At 54.0% G+C, this 27,967-nt stretch overlaps 3 protein-coding genes and 1 non-coding gene across 5 annotated transcripts; 2 read left to right on the forward strand and 2 right to left on the reverse strand.

Moving 5' to 3' along the window:
• Positions 1–432: 432 nt before the first annotated feature.
• On the reverse strand, positions 433–15,720 carry SLC27A4 (solute carrier family 27 member 4). Of its 2 annotated transcripts, none has more exons than XM_036394007.1 (13): positions 15,616–15,720; positions 13,112–13,278; positions 12,048–12,442; positions 11,197–11,355; positions 10,759–10,828; positions 10,561–10,652; positions 9,917–10,026; positions 9,278–9,487; positions 8,939–9,065; positions 8,627–8,764; positions 8,327–8,491; positions 7,775–7,921; positions 433–7,531 (listed from the first exon to the last, which is right to left on the reverse strand). In XM_036394007.1, exons 2-13 carry the CDS (start codon positions 13,270–13,272, stop codon positions 7,374–7,376), a joined length of 1,932 nt encoding a protein of 643 aa, XP_036249900.1. In that variant the 5' UTR covers positions 13,273–13,278; positions 15,616–15,720; the 3' UTR covers positions 433–7,373. The 2 variants fall into 2 exon arrangements, with proteins under 2 accessions (XP_036249900.1, XP_036249901.1); XM_036394008.2 differs by lacking the exon at positions 15,616–15,720 and adding an exon at positions 15,450–15,468.
• A 125-nt stretch (positions 15,721–15,845) lies between these two features.
• TRNAR-UCU (transfer RNA arginine (anticodon UCU)) lies at positions 15,846–15,934 on the forward strand. Its single transcript is given in 2 exon segments — positions 15,846–15,882; positions 15,899–15,934. It is a non-coding gene; the product is annotated as a tRNA-Arg (tRNA).
• A 998-nt stretch (positions 15,935–16,932) lies between these two features.
• On the reverse strand, positions 16,933–22,374 carry COQ4 (coenzyme Q4). Its single transcript, XM_054516952.1, has 7 exons — positions 22,230–22,374; positions 21,977–22,158; positions 21,444–21,540; positions 19,792–19,894; positions 19,554–19,683; positions 18,682–18,775; positions 16,933–18,131 (listed from the first exon to the last, which is right to left on the reverse strand). The coding sequence occupies exons 1-7, from the start codon at positions 22,364–22,366 to the stop codon at positions 17,969–17,971; spliced, it is 906 nt and encodes a 301-aa protein (XP_054372927.1). The 5' UTR covers positions 22,367–22,374; the 3' UTR covers positions 16,933–17,968.
• On the forward strand, positions 22,356–26,571 carry TRUB2 (TruB pseudouridine synthase family member 2). The gene is made up of 8 exons (XM_036393971.2): positions 22,356–22,464; positions 22,599–22,727; positions 22,825–22,899; positions 23,400–23,461; positions 23,766–23,847; positions 24,392–24,464; positions 24,913–25,049; positions 25,691–26,571. The coding sequence occupies exons 1-8, from the start codon at positions 22,365–22,367 to the stop codon at positions 26,059–26,061; spliced, it is 1,029 nt and encodes a 342-aa protein (XP_036249864.1). The 5' UTR covers positions 22,356–22,364; the 3' UTR covers positions 26,062–26,571.
• Positions 26,572–27,967: the final 1,396 nt, after the last annotated feature.

The following is a 27,967-nucleotide window of genomic DNA, read 5'->3' on the forward strand; positions in this document are numbered from 1 at the left end:
GATGCATTATGTGTAAGGGGCATAAATTTACACAGACAGATTGCTCTTGGTTTATGCTAACGGAGGTCAGAGTACGCCTAACCCCGGGAGCAGAAGGTGGTGGTGTTTGTAATGGCCTTTTGTTCTCTGAGGAGATCATTCTCTGGGCTGGGCCCCAGGAAAGGCTGGTCCCTCGGCAGATGAATGCTGCCGTCGCTGCCGGGGTTACGTGATGGCAGAGCCGTGAGGCTGTTGACCGTGGTCTTCATCCAAAAATTCCAGCTGGATTTTACGTATCTCTAAATCCCAAGGCTTTTGAGTATCTCGGAGATATGGCCCAGGATGGAATTGTATGGGAAAGCGGCTGAGGAAAGAAGCCTTCAACAAAAATCTTTACTTCAGAAATGAGTGAAGCATTCTGTGTTCAGAGGATCTGGTAATCTTGATTCCAGATCAGTGTTTGCAGTTATGGTTTTATATGAGCTATTCTTGCTCCCAGAAATCATTTATGAGGCCAAATAAAAGCAGAACTAGCTCCTAAAAGAATCTTGATTCCTGACTCACACAACAAAATGGTACAGATTTAGTGCTAGCACCTCCCTGGAAAAGTAAAAATAAATTACAGGAAAGGGAACAGTAATCATAAACACCAATTTGGCTCATTCGAGCATTCAAAGCTGGTTACTGTTAACAATTGTCTTGGACAAAAAGTGACCACATGAGATACAGGGGACGTTTTTATAGACATTTTGTGCTTGGGAGAGGAATGAGTCCTGTCTCCGTGCTGCACACTGAAATGAGAGCACCACAAATTCTCTGGGTTATGTTTGGGATGGGGAAACTAAGCACACAATCTCCTCAAGAAAAGGTAATGCTGCCGTTGTTGGAGTGCTGTAAACACAGACGGTGTTTGATAAACAGGTACATAAAACACATAAAACCCGGGTTACTGGGGCAGGGGGCTGCTCCCACTCCCCTCCCACAGAGCCAACTGCAAAGGGAACAGGTTGGAAATTGAGCCTGGCAATGAAGAGGGGGTTAATTTCTTTTGTCTCATTCCCATCCTCTGTCCTTTTCCCTGCCATTTGCCCGCTTCCTCCCTCTCCTTGAGTGTAAAAGGAGCACACCTCCATTCCTCCACTGAGGGTTTATCCTGGGGGAAACGTCTTAGGTCGCCATCACATTCTAGAGGGACACGTAGTGTATAAATGTAGCAGGGCCTGGCGTTACGAGGAAACATTTTATCAGAGAGCCCCGAACTGACGATTCAATTATTTTTCAATAAAACATCAGGGGAATGCGCAAACAGCTGCTCGCATCCTTCCACACAGCAAGTCAAACTTCAAGGGGAACAATGGCCGGCGAAAGGGGAGCCATCGCGGAGGCGGTGACAATGGGTTTCCTTACTCGGGGCTTTGTTTGATTTCCCCGTCTCAGTTTTGAACTCCCTCCGCCGGAGAAAGGCGAGGGGGTAGGACGGGGAGAGAGGGAAGCAGGCAGAGGGGAAGGAGGGTCAGTGGGAGTTAAAGCCTTTTGCAGCCTTTCTCTGCCATTCATGTGGTAATTGGGTGTCAAGCAGAGATCAGTAAGATGGAGCCCGGCCTCTGTGCCCGGGTTAAACTGCAGCAGAAAGAAAGCGGGAGCTGAACCGATGGAGGGCTGAATGTCATTAGGGCGGGAGGAAGCGGCCCTCCCTCGGGAGCCCTTCTGCCGGGGTGCTGGGCTGGGGGGGCCGCTTCCCATTCAGGGCATCCCTCAAAGCGGCCAGACAAAGCGGGAGGGCGTCCCAACAATGCCGCACCCCCGGCTCTACCTTCAATAGGGAGCTCTAAACAGGCGTTTAACCTTCAGAATAGCTGAAAGTGATACTCAAAGCTGAGGGGGTGGCTCGCCCGCCGCTGTTAGCCTCTTCCTGCGGCCAAGCCACTCGCATGGCCGGGGGCAGGAGGAAGGCTCTGGCTGCCCTCACTTCCTCGGGGCCCTTGGCACAGCCCCGGGCAGGTCGTGGGAGGTGTCACCTCCAGGGCAGGATCAGGCCACAAATCCCGCCCGGGATGCTGGGGGCCCTGGGAGGCTGCTCTGCACCCTCAGGGATGGGACTACAGGAAGGCAGGGCAGTAACAGGAGGGGTCATATCCCACTTCACAAGCCTGGGATCATCTGTCAGGGATAAGGGAAGATCTGGGCAGTGACCCACATCCTGAGCAGGAACAGGTCCTGGACTTGGACAGCATCGCCACTGCCTGCAATTCCTGGGGTTGCCAGCCTGTACTGCATGATCTCAACTGCCCAAAGCTCTCCCAGAGCCTGGCCTGCCATGATTTTGTGCCTATGTGTGGATTTTTAATGAGCCAGGAGAAAAGCAGATCAAACCCAAGGTTACTTCAGAACGTGGGATTTGCCACTGAAATGGGCCAGGCTCAAAAAAAGCAAAGCAGGACCCATCCCTGCTCCCTGAGCCTCGCTCAGCTGCACACCGTCCAGCCATCCTGTGCTGTCCAGGAGCTCAGCAGCAAACAGCCCTAAGGACATTGTCCTTCCCCTGTGAAGCCTCTCTGCTTTGGGAAGGAAAGCTGCTGTCCCTTCCCTCTCACACAGCGTGATGAGACATTCACAGACCATCATTTTGGTGGAATCCCTGGCCACACAGTCCCTTCAAACTGGAGAGGGAGAAGCCACTCCTGGCTCTGCTCCTGGTTACACTGGAACCACTCAGGGGAATCAAGTATTTCCATTTCTAAAGAGTGCACCAAAGGATAGTCTCTTCTTTGGTCCAGAGTATTTCCCTGTCACTGCTTAAAGGCAAAGCCAGCTCCCCGTAGTGCAGAGGAGCAGGCAGCTGTCATTGTTTGGGAAGGCTCTGGCACACCAAGAGTGGCAGGAGGAGGCTGGAGAGATGCAGTGTTAAAGATTGTCACTGACTTTCTCAGCAGCAGAAATTAATTTCACCCAGAAAGATTCTGAGCAACTTGCAAAGCCCCCATCTGCATTAAGGCTAAAATACACTCCAGTTTTGCACACTAAGCATGGCCTGGCTGGGTTGGACCTAGAGCAGACCAGAAAAAAAGTTGCCACATTTTTTGTCTTGATATATTGTCACTGTCCAGGACACAGGGTCTGGGAGAAGCAGTGATCTCCATGGGGAAGAGTACATTTCGTTTGTAAAGCTCTTTGGCTTTGCTTAAATTAGCAGTTTGATAATAACCCTGGAAAGGATTTTAATGTTTTCTTAACCTCATGCAAACAGAATTTTAAGTGTTTTAATTAAAACAGAACAATACCTCGTACTTTATGTATAGGACTTTTATCTACAGGCAGCTGTTGAGCCAGACTAGTGCATTGATCAAAGGGGAGGGATGTCTCACAAGGTGTCTCTAATCAGAGGATTCAATTAGCCTCCTCCTTAAAACTGCACAAATAAAAAGATATTTTTAAAAATCAGATGATTAAACACTGGCTACTTCATTCCAAATACCTCTCTGCTGGAAGTGTTGTGTGTCAGCATTGATCCCAGGCTCAGCACCACACCTGCACTTGTATTCTGGGCCAAGAGCTGCAGGGACACTTGCACATAAACTTCATTTTTCCAGAGGAACTGGGACTTTAGAAAGGCCCCAGGATTTCAACCCAAAGCTGACAGCCAGCGGAAAACCTCTGATTGGTGTAGCTGGTGTTTCAGGGAATCCTGAAGCACTGCCAAGAGCACACAACCCTCCTCAGTCAGGACAAACAGCGCCAATGGTGAATGGTCCCCAGGCACCAGATCTCCAGAGGGGACCAACCCCCCCCACACCAGCCTTGCTGTACAGGGGGGCTGCTTTGAGCATAACTTAGGGCTGTGAACACACCTCCCTGAGGCTCCCCTCTCCCTGGGGAATGCTCTGGCACAGAGGTGTGTGTGGCACGTGCATACCCCAGCCCCCTGGCACAGCCCTGCAGGTCTCTGCTATTGATGGGCTGAGTACCAGAGCTCTCTGTGATGTCTGCTGAGCTCCTTCCCAGGGACTCAGCACCTCCCATCTCCCCAGAGCAAGAGCTCTCACCTCGGGGGGGGCCTCATCCTGCTCCTCTTGCCTGAACTGTGCAGCTCCCCTTCCTCACAGCCAGCCCAAAATGCAAGGCTTGGGGTGAGCTCCTGGCTATGCTCCAGCCAGGCCCAGCTCCTGACTTGTGTTGGCACCAGCAAGGGCCACATCCTGCTCCTCTCACAGGCCTATAATTCCCATCCATCTCCAAAACCCAGCAACTCAAGCCAGTTTCCATTTGTATGGGCTCACCAGCAAACAAGTAACAGCCATATTTCCATAAGCTTCCAAAGCTATTCACATCTGCATTTAACAGGCAGTGCCCTGAATGCATAATTTCCTTGGTAGGCTTTTTTAACCTACCCTGCTCTCAGACAGACAGAAACACAGTGCTGAGTTTTGCCCTGCAACCCCTCTTTCTTCAGCACAGCCATCTCCTGCAGGGAGGGAGTACAATCCCCCTGTATCTCCCTCTACCACTCCAAACCACCCATCTCCAGATGACCACCCCCAGCTCTGACTTCAGGGAGGCCAAGCTTTTCTTCACTGCCTTTAGCAGAAGGCTGGATGAGACCTGGTGGTTCAGGTCACTGCCCACCACCCCTGGGCAGCAGCAAGGTCACCTGGCACAGCTTGGTGACCTGGCTGCTGCCCAAGTCTCCATCAGGCACAGTCTCCAGCCAGGAGCCCGAGCACAGAGCACACCAGTGCCTGGGACTGCCACTGGCCTCACACCCACACCATCATGTGTATCCAAAACTTCACCTCAGGCCCCCTCCCTGCGTGGGTACCCTCCCACTCCAACATCCCGCGCTCGCAGGGCTCTGAGCAGCACACGAGGGCTGTGACAGCTCCGGAGCGTGTTCCCCCGAGGGGAGGCGTTTGCCGAGCCCAGCCTGCCCTCCTCTGGTGGCTAAGAGCGGAACAGAGCCCGCAGGTGGGAGCAGAGAACCGACGGAGTGCTGCACTCCCTGCACCAGCTCCCTGGCCCCTAAATATGATTCCTGAATGCAAAATTTCCTTGGTAAATTTCGTGGCAAAGCTGCTGTTTGAGGGCTGAGCCCCCCGGATGCTGCAGGGCTGTGGGGATGATGTCTGTTTTCCATTGGCTGCTTTGGGACAGAGGCTTGTGAGTGTCCAGGGGACTGAAAAACTAAAGCTTTCAGCTTAGAGATGCTGGAGAAGACACCCATTTGAACATGTCCAAAGGTGAAGGTGGTATATAAAGGATGCAAATTTCCAACATGGTGTGGTTCACCTGGCAACATATTTCACTCAGGCTCAGGGAAGATATTTGTCCCTGGCAGCCCCACACCAAGAAGGAGCCAGGTTCTCCTATCACCAGGGTTGGAAGCAGAAGGTGTAAAAGATGATTCTGGCTGCAAGGGAAGTGGAATGGCTACCAAAAAACTTGTCTGCAAGGGCAGAAATGAGATGGGAAGTTCAGCATGGGCAAACAGAGAGAAGCAGCAGGAAGAGGAAATAGAGAACAGGAGAGGGGTGGAAGAGCCACATGTCCAAGGGTAAACAGGGAGAACTGGGATGGCAATGCTGAGGACAGAACAAGGAAAAACATTGTGTGGAGAGTTAGTGGAGGAAACTGGGGAGGGTCTGATAAACATGTTGTGTTCACATAGTCATTAAACCCAGCAGCAAGGGGCTTGTTTCCCCTGCTCTAAGATGAGCCAAAATGCACACAGGGAGGTGATGCTCTGGAGTGGCAGTTCCCAAACCAGCAAAGTCCCCCACCTTCCCTCACAAAGCAGGACTGTACAAGGAAGAGGTAGGAAACAGCAGCATAGACCCATACTTGTGTTTAATTGTGAGACCAGGACGGACTGAGGCAGGCAGGTACGTTGGTGTGGAAGCACAGCTAGAGGAGCAGACACACCCTGCCCTCACAAAAGACAGATGTCGTTTTAAGGAGTAACCCTGCTAAAAGCATAAAAACAAATTATTAAAAAAAAACCAAACCAAAAATAAAACAAAAAAAAACCCAAAAACCAAAAAACCCAAAAACAACCCAACCCAGAGTTTTCTCTGGAAGAGAAATTTCTGCTTGTTTTCTGAGAACTGGAATTGAACATCGCAGCTGAGGCTGTTTCGTATCAGACACAACATGGGGAATTCACATAGCACAAGTCAGGTGTTTCACACAGACATTTCAGTTCAGGGCCCTGCTCTGGTGCTGGAGACAGGGAGGGCTCTTTTGGGAAGGGATGCAGAGCACATCTTTTGGGAAGGGATGCACAGAGGCTCTCACAGAGGCCACCCTCCAGAGGATGTTCTCTCCCCTGACAAGTTACCTCCTGAGTACATCTAAGCAAAGGCAAACTCAGCCCTTCTTCCTACTCTCCCACTTGCTTTCAGCAAGGAAGAAGGTCCACAAAACAATGCTGCATCCACAAAAGATGGAAGTAAAAGACCCAGAGAAGTGTCCACAAGAGAGTGGGATTTGCTCATGTCCTCCACCATGGAGCAAGGCCACAAGGACATTTACAGTTGCACCCACGCTGGAAGAGGAGAATCAGTCCCAGATGAGCATCCCACCTCCCTGTGAGAGAAAAGGATTCTCCAAGAGAGGACAGGTCTGGGCTACCCCTCCACCTACTGCACAAACCCGAGACACATTCAAAAGTATGGACAATAAATTAAGATTTGAAAAAAAAAAAAAAGCGTGTATTATATATATATATATGTATATACACACACACACATATATATATAGATATAATATAATATAATGTGCGTGTAATTCTGAAAAATAGAAATGTCATCCCCAGGAGAGAGATGGCATGGCAGAAACACACCTCTGTCCCCCTCCTGAGCCCCATACTACCCTGCTCCCTTGATTCACAGCAGACACACAACACCAGCAAGGCCAAGCAGAGGGAAGGGGCTGCGCCTGGCACCCACCTTCCCTCTGCCAACTGGGTCCCTGTGCCAGGGAGAAGCTGGCTGCTTGGTAGAGAAGTGGGGAAGAGACCAGCACTGGTCCCTTCATGGCCTTCATAAGGAAGGGTGGCTGCAGGCAGGAAAAGGTAGGGAAAGACAGGAAAAGCAAAGTGGAACGGCAGGGGCACCCCACCCCTCCTCAACTGGCCAGGGCCCTGCGCCTCCCATGGCATGGGACCACCACCACTGTATCAAGCAGAAAATAAAGCCATAATGAGTCAATGCTTTGGTATGTGACCATCCCCCTCCCCTCAATCCCCTCCGTGTTCCTCCCAAACCCTTATCTGTAAAACTTGTCAAATAAAATCTTTAGCGTGTCTTTTATATCACTCTGTGAACCTTTCCTTCCCCAGTGCCTGCCTTGCCCCCTCTCCCCAGCAGGATTTGGGAGGTGCCTGGCTTGAGCCCCACCAGTTACAGCTTCTGGTCTCCAGACTTGATTCTGCTGAACGCTGCCTGGTCCAGTGGCAGGTAACAGCCTTGCCTGGAGTCCAGAAAATACAACCTGTCCTTCACCAGTGCGGGGTCAAAGCCCTGCTTCCGTAGCTCCATCTTCTGGAACTTGTAAGTGCCTGAAATGGGGAGAGAAGAAGGAGTAAGGGCTCACTAGCCACACACGCTTCCATCCCCACCACACCTGTGCAGCCCCAGACCCAGCCTTGCGTCCCCATGCCTCAAAACCACCTGAGGAACTGGCCACGGGCTCTGTGGGGCAGAGAGGCTTCATCCCCACCCTACAGAGGGTGTAACTAGGTTTTCCCCTCCCAGGCTCTCCCAGCTCCATGTCCAGTGTGAGTGTGCATGCCATGGCTCACTTGTCTTGGAGACTTCGTGCAGGAACCGCAGGAAGACGGGACGTGCATACAGTGGCAGGGCCTTTTTCAGCTTGCTGGAAAAGTCTTCTAGGTCACAGGAGTTCTCTGGGTCAGCGATGGCTGCCATTCCTGCCCTCCCTTCAACCCCTAAGAGGCAGAGAATGAAGAGCACTGAGACACAATGTCCCTGTAGCATCATCTCCCCTCTGCCCTGCACCAGCAAGACCCTGCTGTGTACTGAAGCACTGGCATGTCCAGCTGTGTCACTGCTGTGTCATCACTCTATGGCCAGGGCTACCAGTGACACCCTGCAGTCACAGTCATGGCCAGAGAGGACACAGGGTCCTTACAAACCAGCCAGAATCACACCAAAGCTTGAGAAAGGGAGGAAACCCTCTGGTTCCTGCAAGCCACACCCCTTGTGGCCTCTTCCCAGCTTGCCCACAGGGAGCCCCAGCCTACCCTCATCAATCTGGACATGCAGGACATGTTCACACTCAAGTGTTGGAGGCCTGCTTGCCTCTCCTGATTGTCCATTTCCCTCTCAGCTACCTGGGACCTCCACACCATACACCACCACGTCCGTCAGGTTGAGGATGCGGCTCAGCGTTCCCTCCACCTCCGTGGTGGAGACGTTCTCCCCTTTCCATCGGAAGGTGTCCCCGGTGCGGTCTCGGAAGTACATGTAACCATATTTGTCCATCACCAGGACATCCCCTATTGGAAAGCAAATGAACAGGCAAAAACATGAGGTGTTGGCTAGGAGCAACCCTGGAGCATCTGAGTCCCCATTCCCACACAGGTGCCTTTCTCCTCCACTCCCAGCAGAGAGAGGGGTCCTGCTGGTCTCACCTGTGAGATAGGCAACGTCCCCTTTTGTAAACACATCCCTGGCAATTTTCTTGTTGGTGGCTGACTGATTCAGGTAGCCATCGAAGTGCTGCAGGGGATTGCTCCTGACAATGCGACCCACCAGCTGCCCCGGCTCCCCTGCAGTGAGAAGAGGGGATGAAGGGGGGAAACACCACCACCCCCAGCCCCCCAAGCAAAAAGGGTGTCTAATGGGGTTGGTGTGGTTTAACTGAGCAGAGACAAATCCAGGGAAATTATCCTGAGGTATCGTGAAACACTCACACTCACACTTATCCCTGTGGTTGTCCTCACCTGGTTTGCAGCTGATACAGATACCATCCGGCCCCCTGATCAGCTCCATAGTGTCTTCATCTACCTTCACCAAACCAATGGGGTGCACATTTGGTAGGATCCTGCTGTTGAAGCCGCATGACCCAACCTAGAACAGAAAGAGCTCAGAGCTGTGGGTAGAAAGGACATTTGTCCCACCTGAACCCACTGCTCACACACTCCCAGAACACCACAGAGGTGGCACCACACAACAGCCAAAATCCTTCTGGGCGGATGGAGCAAACAGCCTATTTGGGTTTCCAACCCTGCCCAGGCCAGCTGTCACCCTTTGGGACATGAGGGAGGATTGTGGGCCCTTACATTGCCATCAAAGTTTCCCAGGCTGCAGTTGCACTCGGTGGCCCCGTAGAACTCGGCCACCTGGGGGATGCCAAAGCGGGCCATGAACTCCCTCCAGATGGAGGCGCGCAGCCCATTGCCCACGGCCATGCGCACGCGGTGCTGCCGCTCCGTGTCCTGGTATGGCTGGTTCAGCAGGTAGCGGCAGATCTCCCCGATGTACTGCACGATCTGGGAGCAACAGAGAGGAAAGACTCACTAGGATCCCTCTGCCAAGCCCTGGGTTCTCTGAGGCTGCTTCAGGGCAGGAAGGAATGGCACAAAACACCCAAAGTTTGCTAAAGAGGGAGAAGTTCTACTAACTCATCCAGCCTACTGGATGAAGTTCTGCTAACTCATCCAGCTAACCCACCTCTCCAGGCTGTGAAACCCATCCACTATCTCCTGGCTAATGTTGGAACATGAGGAGGACACGTGAAGCTACCAGCCCAGGGAAGGACACAGCCCCACCACCCTGAAAGGTGGTCTGGACAGACAGAACCGGTCCAGGCCTCCCCCACTTCCAGCAGCTGGGCTCTCCCCATAGAGAGCTCTCTCCCTGGCACAGACCCCCAGGCTTCACTGCCCACTCCCCGCTGGCCCCTTGCCTCACAGCCTTACCGTGCAGTTGTATTTCACGCAGTCCTCCCAAAAGTGTGAGGCTGAGAACTTCTTGCGGATGACAACTGTCATGCCCTGCAGCAGGCACTGCCCAATGCCCACGATGTTCCCTGCAGAGAAGCAGCCAGGAAAACCCTCAGTCCCCAAACACCTCCAGCCCAGCCCACCCAGGGAAAGAACTGGCAGGGCAAGGCAGAGGCCATGGCTGGCTCACAGCAGTGGGGGTTTGCCCAGCCAAAGCCCCCAGGGCCATTGCACAAGGGAGGAGACACATGGGCAGTATCATGTAGGGCAGCGCTTTCCACCTAAATATCCCAGCATGTCTCAGCCAGCCAGGCAGGCACTGCTTCCCCTTCCCTTAGACTTTCCCCCCTTACTTTCCACAGGGAGCAGCAATAAAGAACAGGTATTCCAAAAGCAGAGTAGGATAACGCCCTCCCCACACACTCCCTGCTCCAAAGGTCAGCCAGATCAATTCTTGGCTTCCAGGGGAAAAGCAGAAAAGCCTCAGTCACACACTGCAAGCAGCAGTCTCATCCTCCTGAGCATGGAGATCACAGCCACACCAGCCTCCAGCCTGAGCCCTGGGCTAGGCTGAGGGAAGGGCCAGTCCCAGGATGCTCTGTATGGCTGGCACACGTTACCTGCAGCATGGTAGAGCGGGAGGCAGTCGTAGATCACATCATCGGACCTCATCCGAAAACCGTAAAAAACCAAGCTGGACATGCGGAAGTACCTGAGGGGAGGGGGAGAAGGAATGTCAGGAGCAGGGCCAGGGCTGCTGTGCTAGGAGAGGGCAGAGCTCAGCCCCATCCTCCCTGAGCCCCTGTCCACAGCCTTACCGGCAGTTCACCACAATGGCAGCCTTGGGCAGCCCTGTCGTGCCAGAGGTGTAGATGTAGAAGAGTTTATCTGGGGAGCAATGAAGAGACAGGGTCACATTCCCAATCTAGGAATTGGGAATGTGACCAGGAACCAGGCTGAACCAGGAGAGGGGGACAAACAAAATTTAAACACTCTACTCTTGCCAGCTGAGCCAAAGCTCTCATGTAACAGCTCCAAGAATATCCTAGGATCACCCTGGGCAGATCAGGTTTGTTGGACACATGGAGGGTATGACAGGATACTGCTCCATACAGGGCTGGGTTTCCAACACTGGAGTAAGACCCATCCCAAACACCCCTTGCCATCAGCATCCCCAGCAGTCTTTTGCCAGAGTTGTAACCAGCTGATCCTCAAAATCACCACCACATGTCTGGCCCCAAGAGCTGAGCACATACCAAGAAAGCCCTTAGCAGGGGGAGCTGGCTGGTGTCGCTGGGCCATCTGCAGGAGGGGGTCCAGGTGTTTTGCACCAGGGAGCACGGATTTAGGATTTTCATCCCCAGACCAGAAGAGATGGATGGATTTATCCAGGGAGGGCTGCACTTCCTGAATTGCTGAGAAAGTAAAGAGGGGAGCTGGAGAAAAGCAGCAGGGTGGCTACAGCACAGAGACCCCCTGTCCTCCCAGACAGCCTGAGGGACAGCCTGCCCCATGTAGCTGTACCCCCACTGTGCTTGGCAGAGTCCCCAAAGGGCTCACAGCCATCCCAGGCAGATGTTGTTCCCATGATTAACAGATGCTGGGGCCACAGCCCAGACCTCTTCAGGGACCAGAAGATCCTGTTTTCCACCTTCCCCCATCCAAAACCTCTTTAGTGCCAAGAGGTCTGTTGACACCTTCAACCTCAGAGGTGTGGGCTGAAACACACAAGGAACTGGAGCCAAGGTGCTGCAAGGATGTAGCAACAGCCATGGAGAGCAAGGGGAGGCTCCTCCTGTTCAGTGGAGTAGGCCCAGTCCAACCCAGGTCTCCATGCTGGGAATGGACTGGAGAGACACAAGGAAGGATCCTCATACCCAGGCTGACCTGCTTGGGAGGCAGACAGCACTGCACTCCAGATCTGGCCCAGTGTCCAAAGGAATTAACAACAAAAGAACCAAACACAAATCTAATTCCTGGATGATTCAACTGTCCATTCTCTTCCAGATCTCTGTTCTGTGGTGGCAGGAAAGGAACACTGAACCCAGTGACTAGACACACCTCCCTCCAGTCCAAAGCGCTCCCAACACCTCTGCCAGCGCCTCACCTTCCATCATCTCCACCCCAAAAACCACAGCTTTGGAGCTGGAGATGGCGATGCAGTGCAGCAGGGCGTCCAGGCGCAGGTGGGAATTCACCAGGGCCGTCTCCACGCCGATCTTGGCCAGGCCCAGCCACAGCCCCACGTACTGATTGCGGGACTCCATGAAAAGCGCCACCACGTCCCCCGAGCGGAAGCCTTGGCTGTAGAAGAAATTGGCCACCTGGTTGGAGTATTCATCCAGCTGACGGAAGGTCCAGCTCTCGCCCGTGCCTTGGAAGATCAGCGCTGTCTTCTCTGGATATTTCCTTGCGGTCCTCTGGAAGATCTTGGCGATGGTGTTCTTCTCCCTCACGTGCCTCCATACCTGCCACTTCACCCGCAACAGGACCAGCCCCGTGCTGCCAAAGAGGGGGAGCAAGAGGGCAGCTGCTCAGTGACCCCTGCAAAATCACTTCCTCCAGCAAAGCCAGCACAGCAGAAGGACCTTCTGAGGAGCTGCACGAGCCCAGCACTTACACCAGACCTCACTCGAGGTCAGCAGCAGCTCTGCGTGCTCCCCTGAGCAGTGGGCACATAGGCAGAACACATCTGCAGAGAGGCTCTTGGCCAGGGGACTGATGGAGGCCAGGGAGAGATGTGTTTGGAAGTCTGCAGACAGGGATGTCCCCGATCAAAGGGCATTTTTGAGCCTCAGTGCTCTCCAAGAGGTACCACCACTCCCTCCCCTTCATATCCTTGCCAGGAGCTGGCACAGCCTGATACCAACTCAGAACAAACCCTGCACAGGGACCTGGTGCTACGCCAGCAGCTTTAGGGACAGGGTGAAGTACAAGGACAGTCAGTAGACTTTGAGCTCAGCTGAAATCTATCCTTCTTGGGAAAAGTTTGCCCGAGAGTTTGGAGTCACCCGGACACGGCAGAGGGAGATCTCCTTCCAGCCAGGCCAGGTGCCAGCAGAAACCCAGGCTGTGCAAGGAGTCAGGGACTGTGCTCACACATACACATACACCAGGGCAGAGCAGAGGGCCAGGGGTGGATGGCTGGACCTTCCCAGTCAGGGCACCTACCTGAAGTCCCTTGGTAATGTCTTGAGGAATATGAGGAAGAATTCCCATCCACCAGATGCCAGGTAGAAGATGAAGAGAGCAGGGATGGCCTGGATCCAGGACAGTTCCAGAGTGACCCTGAGGAACAGCAGCACAGCTGCAAAGGCAGCCAAACGCAGCATTGTGGCCTGCAGGGAGAGAGAAACCACGGCCATCAACCCACACACCATGGACCCGGTGATAACAATCCCATGGGCGTGGGATGCCTGAGCAGCCCCCAGTTTCCTGGCTGAGGTCCCTGAGTCATCAGTCCTCCTGGCACTGAGGATGTAACCCAGCAGCCCAGAGCTCCCAGAGATGTAACTTTATCTGACCCTGGAGATGGCCTCCAATTGAGCCATCAGCATGGCCGTTCCCACCTGGGGAGCCACATCCTGCACACCAGCCAGGGGTCTGGCCACGCCCCAGCAACATGAGATGCAGGATAAAGTCACTTCCATGGATGTGTGAGCAAAGTCATGGCAGGAGGCTGTGTACAGATGACTGGAAGCCTCCACTGTACCCCAGAATCTGTCAGTCCTCAAAATCCAGAGTCTCCCAGGCCCGGAGCATGAGCTCTCCTGCATGCCTGGCTCCAGGACAGCCATCACAGCTGTTGGAAGAGCACAGCTTCATGTGCCCCACAACACAGCTCAGACAGATCAGGGACAGGAAACTCAGTTCTTTGAGCTCTGCTTGTGTTTGCAAACCCTCATGTTAGCAGGCAGTTTCCTGGCCTAAATAGGCTGGAGACACTGCCAGAGCAGGTCAGGGATGAGGCCAGGCTGGAGTGGGCAGAACAAGGGCTGTCACTGCTGCCAGGAGTGCCCAGGCCCCTGTCCCATTCCCTGGGGACAGTGACTCTGGTACTTGTCCCTCCAAAATAGCATCTCTGTCCCCATCCCAGACACGCCCCAGAAGTAGCTCTGAGACTCAGAGACAGTCTGAGTCTGCCTTGTCTTCAGGCAATAGTATTGGGAGGAGGAAAATGACAGAGATGTGACCCTCACAGCTCCTAGATAAAACTGGCCCTTCCTGGCATGGACACAGGCCAAAAAGGAAGGAAACATTTGCATCATTTCCCTCTTGAAGATTGATTCCCTGCTCTGAAGCTGGAAGTCCTGCATGGGCTCTTCTACAACTGGTGGGGCTGGGAGCCACACTTGTGGCTTTCCCTCTGCTCTGTGCAGTCCCCCCAGATCCATGGAGCTTCTGTGGATTTTATACCAGACACTGGCAGGGTGGGAGCCAAGGCAATGCCACATGGTCACATCTTGTTCCTTGGCTGTCCCACCTCCGAGTTGTGCCACCAGCAGCAGGCTGGGATGCATCAGAGCACAAGATGCCACTCCCAGGGGGACACCTGGAGACATTTTCCCACCCATAGCCCTTACCCTGAGATTGTCCCTTGTGCGAGTGACCTCTGAACGCTCCCCACCAAACACCTACGTCCCAGATGTGATGTCCCACAACACTGTCCCTCTGCCTTTTAGGGACAGGACTCACTGTGCTTTTGCCTGGGAGCCCCTCTCTGCATTTAAACAGGGCAGCTTTTAGATCACCATCAAACTACTGTGCCTCAGCCAGGACCTGGGCCCTCGGTTACAGCCTCACACCAGCCAGATGTGGAGAGGCAGCAGCGGGGGAGCCCCACTCTGTGTGGGCAGTAAAGGGCTTAATCTCCCGCTTGAAGGCAAGGCAGGCTCAGGCAAGCCCCTGTTATCCTCTGCTCCTATCTCCACCTCACTCCGGCATCCCGATGCCTCCTACGGAGATAACCGGGGAGAGATTCCCGACAGATGCCCGGTGTGTGGCTGCCAGAGACCTCCAGCCCTGCGTTACAGATTCAGGTCTTGTCCAGCTGCATCAGCACAGAGGAAACGAAGCCATGCCTGTAGCTCACAGCCAGCAGGCACCGAGGCAAAGCGCGGGGATCCACCCGGGGAGCACCGAGCCCGAGGAGCGGGTGCCAGGGGGGACAAGGGCCAGGTGGTCGGGCTGTGAGAAGCCCCAGCGCCAATGGCACCTGGGAGGCACCTGTCCCCCACCTGCCCTGGGCAGAGACCCCCGTGTCACCCTCCTGGGGACGCCAGCAAGGAGGTCGAGCAGCGCTGCCCACCCCCATCACACGAGGCAGAAAGGCCGGGAGGGCCCCGCACCGGGACGCAGCCAGGCCCCGCCACCCAACCCCGCCAGGCCCCGGAAGCGCCCGGGCACAGCCGCTCTCGGCGGGGCCAGGGCCCGCGGCGCGCTCGCGGGGACACCAGGGGACGGAGGGGGCCCGGCGCTTGCCACGGTGCCCGACGAGGAGCTCCGGTACCTCATGCCGGGGAAGACCGGCGGAGCGGAGGGACCCTGGTGCCGTCCGCAGGGCCGCGGCGCCTGATGGGGAGCCCGCGGGGCCGCCCGCGGGGAGGGAGCGCGGCCGCCGCGGCGGCGCCGGGGGCTGACGGAGCGGGATGGGGAGGATGGTGCCACGCTCTTACCGGACTCCGGGGCGTCCGCTGAGGCCCGGCCACCTGCACCGGGAGCGGGGCCCGCCCGGCTCTGCGGCAGGGGCGGGGAGGGGCGGGCAGCGCGGGCCGCCGGGAGCTGTAGTCCCGCCCGGTGCACCGGCCCGGCCCCGCGGTGACGGGCGCAACGCCGGGGAACGGTAGCGCGGGCGGGGCGCGCGGGGCGCGGTCAAGAGGCGGTGAGGGCGGCGCGGCAGAGCGAGGGCTCTGTGGCGCAATGGATAGCGCATTGGACTTCTAGCATGTGACCGGAGTCATTCAAAGGTTGTGGGTTCGAGTCCCACCAGAGTCGCATTTTGCCGCCGGGGCGCGGCAATCGCTCCCGGGGCTCCGCGGCCGCACCGGGCCGGCGGGAGCCGCGGCCGCCCCCGGGCGCTGCCGCCGCGCAGGGTCCGCCCGTCTGCCGGACAGCGCGGAGCGGCAGATCCGTTTTGGGAGCGAGGTCAAGGGCGGCCCGGGCACCGCAAAAAACGCGGCCCCACCGGAGCGTGCCCAGCATCCATCCCAGCATTTCAGGAGTTAATTGTTACCAGGCCCCGCAGTACGGGCATGGTGGAGCTGCCATTTGTCCACAGCGAATACATCCTCTCCAAAAAAAGCATTTTCATGTGGCTGGTGTCTGCTCTCCCCAAACCACCCTCAGCTCCCTCTGCCGCCTGCTTTCCGCAGGCTCTCAAGTGATGGCTGCAGGAACAGGAGCCACAGACACTGTTACTTGATCCAGCTGAGCAGATGCCGTTTAAAATTACATGTTGTGCCATTTCTGTAGCGCTGGCACCAGCCCACTGAGCCACACGTGGCTGCACGAAGGCGCCACCACCAGCACTGACAGCCTGGACACTTCAAGGCCTCATTAAATAACCCAAAATGCAGCAAAAACCTCTCTCACGGCCATCATTTCCCATGTCTCCTTGACAGTTCCTGGAAGCAAATCTTTGCTGCCCTTTGGTTTATTCACCCCAAGGTTCTGACATTTCTGGGTCATTTTACAGGCAAATGTTTCTTCATCTCGACCACTGCACTAGGATAACCCCCACACTGTGTGTTTTACTGGCAGCTAAAGGATGTATTTATATACTGACTTTTAGAATCTGTTTGAAATAACTCTGGGGGCCAAGGGAGGATTTGGAGAAAAACCCAAAGTCTGGCTCGTGGGGTGGCTGATGCAGGGAGAAGTTAGAAAAAGGAAATCTGGGGGCAGGAAGAAAACATGCTGGAGCCAAAAAGGGGTGAGGTTTCACATCAGATCTCCAGCTCAGGAGGGGAGATGGGGCAAAAGCACAGGGGTAATGCACTACAAGCCCCAGTGTGGATTTATTAAACAAGAAGGAATTCCAACAGCAAACATACATGAACAAAGAGCCCCTGGCCTCGTGGCTCTTTGCCATCACATCCAGCAACTCTGCTCCCTGGCTGCTGGCAGTCTGGAGCACAGTTTAATTAACCCAGACAGCAGACAGCAACCAGCTCCCAGACACAGCACCAGCAGCCGCTGTTTCTGCACTCACTGGATTCAATCCCATCATCCCAACTGTGTCATTTTGTTGCCCATGGAAGGGATGATTCCTACTGAACAGCCAGCACAATCATGTGGATTTCATCATTTTTGATGGGGAGGGACTACAGGAAGACACAGCAGACTGGGATCAGCTCTCAAAACAGCCAATCCAGGAGGGAGAATATCCAAAGGTATTTCCGTGCCTGCCCTGTGGGCACAATCACACACTGCCTGGTCTCTGAGGCAGGAAGTGAGGCACATCCAGTGTGACCCAACAGGAGACCAGTCAGGCACCAGTACAAAATGGGATTTCACCACTGCACACACCAAACCTGCCCCTGTGCTCCTCTGGAAAATCATGGGTTTAGCTCCAGTCCAGGGCAGCCCCAAGATTTGAAGCCTCAATCTCCCCAGGATGGGAAGGGTGGGAGGAAGGATTTACCTGCACAGCCCTGGGGCTGCAGAAGGCCAAGGCATCCATTTGCTGCAGTGTGCTCCCTCCCCATCCCAGCACTTTGGGAGCATCAGTACTGGAATGCTGCTGCTGGGAGAGCTGAGCAGCCAGACCAGCTGGCAAAGGCACATCTGACCTTGACATCCCACAACCCAAATCACAAACAGGTTGAGTTTTTGTCACAGCACAGGGAGGTGCCAGTTGGCCCCTACCAACAGGCTGGAGCCAGCTCTTGGCAGGAGGAAACACAGCCCTCGGGTCCCTGGTGGAAGAGCTACAGCCATGCTGTGCTCCGGGCAGGGCAGGAGGGTTTGGGGTGTGCCTGGGGCTGCTGCTGCCAGCAGGGATCCCCTGGGCCATCCCCACAGGAGCTCTCACACTCGCACGGCCGGGGGAGGGAGGATGCCGAGCTCCGCCCGCAGGGACTCCACCGGCTGCTCCCAGCGCTGCTCGTAGTAGACGTTCAGGACACAGCTGGAACTGAGCCCGCTCCGAATCGCCCAGGGAACCAGCTCGGTGGCCAGGACCTGCAGCTTTCTGGAACAAACGACACAGGTGGTGGCAGTTCTGATATCCACATTTTGTTAATTTCCTTCTCCATTGTAGGCTGATGCCAAGCCCATGTGTCCCATGTATCCCTTTAACTTTCTGGCATCCCCTCTGCTTAACTCACAGGGGAAACCGAGGCACAGAAGAGGATGGTGTGCCAGGAAGGTTACAGTCAACACCAACCCAAGGCCAGAACTCAGGTTCTGAAACTGCTGGGCCACTAAATCAGATGTGCTGGGGCAGGGAACAGCTCCCAGAGTGGTGAGGGTCCTGCTGGCCCTCAACACATGCCCATCCAAGGCCTGGAAATTGCTCCTGCCTGGCACAGGGGAGCTGGTGTTGAATGCATATTAAGCATCAGGTTCTGCTTCAGTGACAAGGCAAAGCTGTCACCACTTCCTTGGGATGTGGGGACAACATGGAGGGATCTGTGACTGACTCCCCACTGCAAACCAGCAGTGTCCCCTTTTTGTCCCCAGTGGACACAGGAAAGCAGCACACAGGCTGGGAGTACCCAGGGCAGGGACCGGGCACCTACCGTGAGCTGAGCCGGGCAGGGCCGAACGCTGCTCCCAGGACACACATGGGCAGCCCCGTCTGGATGGCTTCAAACCACTTCACCACCACCTCACCTGGGGGAGCAGGGAGGCTGTGAGCAGACAGAGCACCTGGATCAAGGGCAGCCAGGGCTGTGTGGCTCCTCAGCACAGGCTGTACATCTGCCCTTCCCGAGGATGGGAATGCTTCCTAAGCCAGGCCATGGCCTCAGCCTGTGCCAGGATGGGCTTTGTCCCACACCACTCATCCACCCCAGAGGGATGGCACCCCACACACCCTGGGAGCTTGGGGAACACGTCCCAGGCAGTCCAACTCCCTGCAGACCTTGGCAATGCAGTGCCAAGGCCTGATGCTCCGTGTGGCTCTCCCAGCACAGGCCTGTTACAAAACTGCCTGGACTCAGGCAAAGCCTGAAGAGCCCTGTCATGCTGGTCCCCACAGGTACCAGCAAGGCTGCACCTGTGACCTGCTATTGAGTCAGACACAAAATGAGGGCAAAGGACATAGAGACATGCAGATAAGGAGCAACTAGGAATTCCCTTCTGCCTTTACAAAGAGCTTGCAAAACATCCCTCCCTCTATGCCACCCTCCCTGCCAGGCAGAAACCACCCATTCAGTGCCTGCCTGTGCCCAGGGCTTGGGCAGAGCATCTCCCAGCAGGGAAAAGGTGACATCTCATGGCCTCTCAGTCACCACAGAGCCACTGATGTAGGAGAGTGATGATGCAAAATCCTCCCCTCTGGGCTGAGGATCAGGGAGTCCAGCTGGCCCAGCCTGCTCCATTTCTGGGAGGCAGCTGAGCACAATCAGTGGGTTTGGCAGTGCAGCACTGTAAGCCCATTGCTGCTCACCCAGCATGTTGGTTGGCATGCCCAGGAGGGTGTGCATCAGGTCGTGCACCTCCCGGTACCGCTGGATCACGTACGCCAGCTCTTCATCATCGACAAACTTGGGCGGCATCCGCGTGTCTGGAGAAACTTTCTGCAAGTCCAAAGAGGCCCAGCTCAACTCTGTGGCTCCAGTCTCACCTGTGCTCCCAGCACAGGGATCAGCCACAGAAATCTGCACCCCATGAAACCCCACACTCACATTGTCCTCCAGGAACCGGACATACTCCCGGCCCAGCGAGCCCTCCGGCAGCCCCTGCAGCCTGGCCATGTCCAGGGTGGACAGACGGATGCGAGGCCGTTCCCTGGAAGCAAAACACAGCTCAGTGAGACTCCCAGTGAAATCCACAGCAGCAGGTCCTGCAGAAAAGGAGTCCTTGGAAACACCCACCCCTGCTTCTGCCCATCCGTGCTATTTTCCCTGTGCAGATCCTAACTGCTCACTGCAGGGGCACCACTGTCTGCACATCTATTGCAGAGGCTGGGACATGATTTGCTTAAAGGATCTACCTGAAGCCTTGGCAATAAAAGGGCCTTTATCTTGTCTGCTTGTAACAACTCTGGTGGGAAAAACACTGGTGTCCCCTGCACTGAAAAGCTGCTGCTGTGTGGGCTGCCAGCCAGGCACAGACCCCAGCAACAGCCAGCCCTGAAGAGCAGAGAAATTTAATGCCCCTGCACAGCAGCCAGAGCTTCAAAGGAGCAGCCTCAAAGAGGAGAAGGAATTTGTTCTAAGCACAGGTTTAATTTCAATCCTGCTCAGGCTTTCACCACCAGCCACATGGCAGCCACGGTCTCCTCTACAGGCTGTTGGCAAACAGGTGCCTCACAGCCTTGGAAGTAAACAAAAGCCCTTTTATTTCCATTCACAGGGTAAACTCTTCCCATGATAAAAGATCCAGGAGCTGCTCAGCTCCTAGAGTGCAGGTGCCAGGAAGATAAGCATCACTGGCACCAGTTTCACACTGGCTGCAGATATTTCCTTGTGTACTTGTTGTCAAAGGGACCTCAGCAGATTGGGGGATAAAAACAAAAAGACCTGTGTGCCCAATTCAGACCACTGCAAATCTCTGCAATACCACAGGGCAAGGAGCAGGTGGGTATGTCCCTTCCTAACCCTCTCCCTGGGCAGTTCTGCTGGGATTCAGCCCCATCCCAGTGCTCTGGATGTTTTACCAAGTCAACTTCTCGAGCCAGGATGAGGCTGGTCTGCACAAGCATATGGCAAAAGGCAACTTTTCTCAAGCTCCTATGTGACACATGACAGGGAGTAGGGAGAAGGCAAGCAGGTACGCAGTAAGAGCTTGGTTAGTAAGAGAAATCCCTCCTGGTCCTCAGCCTTGCTGCACTCAACAAGTCCTTGCAGATAAGAAAGCAGAAGTGATGGAGTCTTAAAAAAGAAAACAAGAGAACTGGCCTCATTTCAGCTTGAGCCAGGAAAAAAATATGGAGGTGTCTAAGGAGGAGGAGACCAGCAGAGACAGAGTCTCCAATGCAAGAAAATGTAGCAGCAGGCACAGGGAAGAAATCCATGGATGCAGTGTGTTCTCATCACTGCTCAGCATCCACATCCATGGATTTCTCCCTTGTGCCTGCTGCTGCATCTCGTGCTGTTGGCAGCTGCCAGTTCCAGCAGTGAAGCAGAACAGACAGGCAAGTGGTGCCTGCCCTTAGATGTGTCACAGGGCTCCTGTGAACATTAAAAATAAAGTTAGCCCGGAGGGTTAGAGCTACAAAACACTTGTGCTGCTTCCAAGCTCTCCCTTCACAGGGCCAAGGAACCTGCTTGTCCTCGTGTCTGCCACCCCACCACAAACCAGGCAGCGAGGGAGGGAGGGATGGGGAGGGACGCACTGGAGGATGCGGTAACCTTCAGGGTGGTTTTTCATCTTGTCTCGCAGGTTTGGCAGGGCCAGGCAGCCTGTGGTCTCCCCAAGGACTGCCACCATGTCTGAAAGAGAGACCAGAGAGTGACCCAAGAGCTGCTTTTGCAACACCCAGCTATCCTTGGTTGGCAGGTGAGGAAATGAACCATTGACCAGGAGCAGGCAGGAAGCCCGTGGCAAAGTGGGGATCTCATAAACCACAGATCTTCAGCTTCAGGGCCACTCTGCCCTGGTGTCACCCACATGACCCTTCCTGGGAATGGGATGGAGGAGCAGCCATGAGGCCTGGGGGACTCTGGAAAAACAGACTGGTCTGGGTGGCATCACAAGGGGTCAGACTGGAGCGTGTTTGGGTTTCCTCACTCCCTCTCTTTCACAGCCTCCTGCACCGGCTCAATTCTCAGCCCTGCGCTTGCCCCTGACTCTCCTATGAAGCCTCCAGGCTGCAGGGAGCGGGATTTTCTGGACGCGGGTGGCAGGCGCTGCCCTCGCCGGCCTTACCGTGTCTGTAGGGGTCATAGAGCGCCATGACCGCGGAGCCGGCGGCCAGCAGCGCCTTCTGCAGCGGGCTGGTGGGGATGTGCCCGGGGTACAGCTGCTGCCACCCTTCCATGTCCTCCTCCTCCTCCTCCTCCTGGCCGCGTCCATCCCGGCCCCGCGGCTCGCTGTGGCTCGGCCGGGCTCTGCCTGCGGGGAGCAGCGGGTAAGGGAGGGCCCGGCTGCGGGGCTGGCCCGGACGCTGCGGGGGCTGCACTTGCCTGGGTGAGCGGGACCGCCCCTCAGCAGCGGGACCCCCGCCCGCGCCGCCCGCAGCAGCAGCAGCTGCCGCATCCCCGGTTCGGCCCCGCCGCTGCCCCGGAAGCGCCCGGAGCGGGGCGGGGCGGCGGCCATGGCGGCGGCCGGGCTGGCCGGGCTGTTCGCCGTGTACAAACCGGCGGGGGTGGCCTGGGGCCGCGTCCGGGAGGCGCTGGAGACGCGGCTGCTGCGCGGTGAGCGCGGGCGGCGGGACCCCCTAGACCATCGCATCCCCAGGGGCTGCCGGTGGGGCCCGGCCGGTCCCGTCCCGTTCCCGGGGTTCGCCGGCCGACCCTGACTCCCCGCTCTCCCCCCTGTTCTCTTTCAGAGCTGAACGCGGCTCCGGAACGCGCCCCGCGGCAGCGAGTCCGCTTCCTACCGAGCCCGGCCCCGGGCGGCGGCGGGGCCGTGGAGCTGGTGGCTGCCAGCGTGCCGGTGCTGGCCGACCACCCCCTCGGTAAGGACACAGCGGGGCCTGGCCCGGGGCACACCGGGGACCGCTGGGAGCCCCGGGCAGGCGCTGCGGACCCGCTCCATCACTGTCTCCGTTGCAGTCCGAGGCCCGCGGTTCAGGAAGCTGAAGATCGGAGCAGGTCACCGGCTGGATGTGAAGGCTTCGGGAGTTTTTGGTGGGTCTCGTCCCGGGGCAGCACCGTGTCCTGCTGTCTGCGAGGTGATGGGTTTCCATGCAGGGAAGAAGAGTGGATGCTATTGCACTGCAGCAGCCCCTGGATCTCACAGCCCCACTGGGAGTTAAGGGCTAAAACACAGAAGAAACGGCCCAGCAAGCTGCTGGCCAAGCTGGATGGAGAGACCCAGGGCAGTGGGTTCTGCTGGGGGACACCAATCCCCATCTCTGCTCCACCACCACAGCTGGCTTTGCTGTGGCTGGCACTGCTGAGCATTTGCCCTGAGTGCCCAGGTGGAAAGTTCTGGGGAAATCCAAGAACTCTGGTTTTCATGCCAGACAATAATCTGGGGGTCTAATTGCACTGCTCAGACATGACTCCTGAGGAGATACAGCCCTGTCCAGTGGGCAAGAATGCTGTGAGTGTTCAGTGCTGTATAAATGCACATCAGTGACTTTTTGTGAGGCTGAATAACAGGTTCCCCATTTTCTGTGTTTCAGTGCTTGGCATTGGCCATGGGAACAAGCTGCTCAGTGACCTGTACAACTGCCACCTGACCAAGGTAGGTGCTGGCTCTGAACGGGTCCCAGAGTGCCATCCCAACTTGATCCTGCCCCAGTGCCCCAGACCAGCCTTGTGATGTTGATTCTGCACTTAGGTCTAAAACTTACCAATGCTTTTGAGAGCTTTTCAGGGTCTAGAGTTTCATCCATCCACATGAGCATCCACTTGTGGCCTTTTGACGACAGGATGTTGCTGTCTTTTTGAATAGAACTGTCATAGCCTGCACTTCTAGCAGGTACATGGTGCAGCTCAATTGCTTGGAGCATTTTTTGGATAAATTGCACTCTTTGTCCTTCTTCTAGGTTTATACTGTTGGTGGGCTTTTTGGTAAAGCCACTGATGACTTCTCAGACACAGGAAATTTAATAGAGAAGACAACATTTGGTAAGAAACTGATTTGATGTGTTGTTGTTTTGTGTTTTTTTTTTTTAAGAGACCACCAAACTACAAATTAAAGCATTTAATCAGGTGAATTACACAATGACAAAAGCCACATCTTGCATGTCTTCTAGCCTTTGTTGATGTTGTAGCTCCCCTGTTCTAAATCTAACCACGATATACACAAAGCCAGTGTGAATGCTGATCACAGTGGTTCCTACTGGGTTGGTCAGGACCCAGATCTCCTGTGAATCACACTTGGAGGTAGCAGTTAGGAGATTTAATTGAATGAAAACATACAATAAGAAAACTGGAGCATCAGTGTATTGGAATCAGTTAAGCAAAATAACTCTTCCCTTTGCAGTCCAGCTCTGTGCTGCTCCATGGAGAGCCAGGGGAAGTGACTTTGCAAAGGCCACCCCTCAGCTCTCATCAGCCCCTTTTGATGTGACTGCTTGCCCGAGGGACAGCAATACCTCAGTGGCACTTTTCAGACTTTCCAGTTTCTGGATGGATAATTGAGACTTCGTTTTTGCCTTAATGTTTGCAGATCATATCACAAGGGAGAAGCTGGAGAGGATTCTTGCTGTCATTCAAGGGACAAATCAAAAGGCCCTGCTGATGTGCGTATCCACCAGAGCAATGAGCTGATCTGATCCCACTGCCACGTGCTGGTCTTCAAAACTGATGAGAGGATTTTGTTTCCCATAATCGAAGTCTGTAAAGGTTGGAGTGCTCACAAGGGGCAGAGAGGAGTTACTCTGAGTGCTCTGTGCTCTGGTGAGAGGTTGCAGTTAAATGTTCTTCTTGTATTGCAAAATCTCCAATCTGCTGGTTTAGGACCAATTTGCTACATATGTTATTATAAAAATAACTTGTAGACATGACCAAGTACCCCCCTCCAAACTGTGCTACACTACTGATAGTACATACACCACAAAAATATATGCAGAAACTCACTGGATAGTTTTAAGAATAAAAATTGCATCTCTTTTTTATTGGGGATGGACATAATTTGAATCTCTTTGAAGAAATTTCTAAATGTCTCTGCTGCTCTCTTTTTTTCTCTAGGTATTCTAACATTGACATGAAAACACAAGAGGCATATGAGCTGGCTGTCAAAGGGTTGATTCGCCCCATGGGAAAAAGCCCCCCAATAATCACAGCAATCCGATGCCTCCAGTTTGCACTTCCAGAATTCCAGCTAGGTAGGACTGGCACAGAATGTACTGGGGAACTCTGAGTATGTATTATGGCAAATAAGTTGGTAAACCTAATTTTCTTACTCATTATTTAATGCTAAATGAGTCAGTGGGAATTTATTATCAACTTACAACTTCTCTGGTAAATCCAGCCAGCTCATAGCTTTTACCTTTCCAGTTCAGATCGAAACCCAAGGCTTTAAAATTTGCATAATGAATACTTATGGGGGAAATTCTTCTTAGGACAATGTTTCAGTGTAATACATTTCAGTGCTGGGTTTTGGGTTTTTTTTTAAAGTGTCATTTGTTTTCCTGTAGTCAGTCCCCTTTCCCTCACAAATTATTCGTCTTATTAAAAAAGGTGCCTTTTTATCCCCTTTGAAATACCTGAATTTCTACATTCTCTTCTATATCAATAGGTTTGTTTTCTAAAGTATTTATATATAAATATATAATAATAAATTTATATATATAAAGTATTTATAAAGGGTGTGGAACACCCTGCAGTATTCCAGAAAATCATACCATGCTCTTAGTGTCTTCTGCCAAACCAGTTTTTTCAGCGTAACTGCGAGTGATGTCTGGAATTACAATATCAGAGCTTGTGTCCAAGCTTTGCTTCTGAAGGAATGTCTCTGTCCTCCTAGAAATCCACTGCTTGCATGAGACTCAGCAGTACCTGCGGAAGGTGGTTCACGAGATTGGTCTGGAGCTGAAATCATCTGCTGTGTGCACACAAGTGCGGAGAACGCGCGACGGCGTTTTCACGGTGGACGACGCTCTCCCGAGAACTCAGTGGAACCTGCAGAGCATCCAGGAGGCAATGAGGAACTGTCAGCTCAAAGTGGAAACAGAGCTGGAGAAAACCCTGGCAGCACATGAGGAGAACAGAGCTCTCCATCAGCTGGATGGGACACAGCTGAGCATGCTCTGCAGGAGCGTCCGTGAGCAGTCCCTGCAGCACAATAGGGCAGCGACGTGCCAGCAACGTGATGGACAGCAGAAGGAAAGAGGTTAACTGCAGTTCACTTCCACCCTTTCCTTGAGATGACTTTTATCAGAGGCTTTTTTTTCTTCTGTGACAGGCTGTATCGTTTTTTTTAAAGCATCACAAGCAGTTCATTAACAGGAGGTAGCTGTGCCAAAATTCCTGTTGATTTTGAGAACATCAGGTTGCTAAGGGATATAAAAACCCATTCCTGTATTGTTTAGCAGCAGGAAGTAGTGTCTTAGAAAGCTGTATTCCCTTGACTGCACAATTTGTTCCTTGCAACTGGCAGCATACTTTATCTGCTGTATGGATTTTATTTTCCCTGTGTTCTCCTGGAGTATTTTCTTCCATTAGCCCTGCTCTCAGACACATGAGAGCTCAAAAGCAAGCTAAATGAGGGATGTACAGAAGAAAACACAGCTTACCCAAAGCAATGCAAGGAAATGGTTTTATCCAGAGTAGGCATGTGATGAAAAGTGGCTTATAATGGGGACTAATGCACAGGACACACAAAAAATAAAATGGAAAATGACCTAACAGGGAAGAGGTTGGCTCTTGGCTCAGTACTCAGCCATGTACATTGCCCCATAAAAACCCAGCAAGTGCTACTTTATTTTACCCTTTTTTTCCTGAGGAGCCAAGGGGGTTCAATGGTCTCTGATGTCCTCTGCAGCAGCTCCTTGCAGACAGCAGGTTCTGCCCTTTGGTGAAAGTGTAAACACTGTGATACCATTTGGTCTCTGTTAGCTCATTATAGCTGGGTCTGACTTTGCAGAAACACACTTTCTAAATTGAAGTTAAAAGTCTGGAATTACACTTACCATTATTGCACTCAATGGCTTTCCAGTTATATACTTACTTAGTGAGTTTGGAGATCTATTTATGGAAAGCAGATTTGTTCTGTTCCTCTGCTGGACTTGGACAAGGGCCAGCATATTTCATCCTCCATGTGACAGCCATAAAGGTACAAGAGTAACTCTGTGAGGGGCAGTCAGGGGGGCCATGATGAAGTACCTCAGTGGCAGTGTGCAGTCCTGTCCTGAAGCATCCCAGGAGTTCTTAGTGCTGGGATCTTTCAGTTCTGATTCCTCCGGGCTGCACAGAGCAGCCAGAACAGTCGTGGAACGCAGCTGCCACCACCTGGCAGAGCCACCGTGCAGCAGCAGGGATTCCCCAAGGACACCATGCCCTGTCCTTGGTTCTGTGGGTGTTCCCATCCTCCATGGACAAGGGATTGGGATCAGGGACCTTCCCTGGACACCTGCCCAGTGCAGCTTGAAGCATAAACCCATCCCTGCAGCCACAAGCAGAACACTTGCACAGCTACAGCTGCAAGTTTTAACCCCAGTGCTCCTACATAGTGGGGAAGAAAACATGGACATCTCACTCCTTGAACAACCTTCAGTAACTCTGGTAATTATACTTTATCCCCTCAGCTCACACCTCACACAAACTGGAGAAGTTCCATACATTCTATTGCAAAAACAATTCCCAGTTGTGTGTGTCACTGACACAGGAACATTTTGGTTGGAACACTCCAGGCTGAGTCCTTCTACACAGAAAATGCCAGCCAAAACAGCAACCTGAGTAACAAAGCTTGCATTTCCCAGTTCTTGCCACCTTGTGCCTTTTTTCCCTCCCCTTAAAATTACTCCAAAACGCATGAGTGTTTCACACTTGGCAGAGGGGTATGTCTTGGGGAGGGGTGTGAATGTTTCCCCTGAGAGTCCACTCTGCTCTGGCCACAGGAAATATTCTGCACAGCTGCACATCAGCAGAGACTTAGATGAATCATGGAATATACAGGCTCTTTCTGTCCCCCTGCTTGAGACCACTCCCCAGTTTTTAAGGCAAAACAAGACACTATTAGTGACATTTCTGTGCCACATTCAGAGCCAGGAGTGCAAAACCAATTATCTGTTCTCAGCAGCAG

The sequence above is a fragment of the Molothrus ater genome, chromosome 20 (assembly GCF_012460135.2).
Source record: "Molothrus ater isolate BHLD 08-10-18 breed brown headed cowbird chromosome 20, BPBGC_Mater_1.1, whole genome shotgun sequence".
Lineage (NCBI taxonomy): Eukaryota > Metazoa > Chordata > Aves > Passeriformes > Icteridae > Molothrus > Molothrus ater.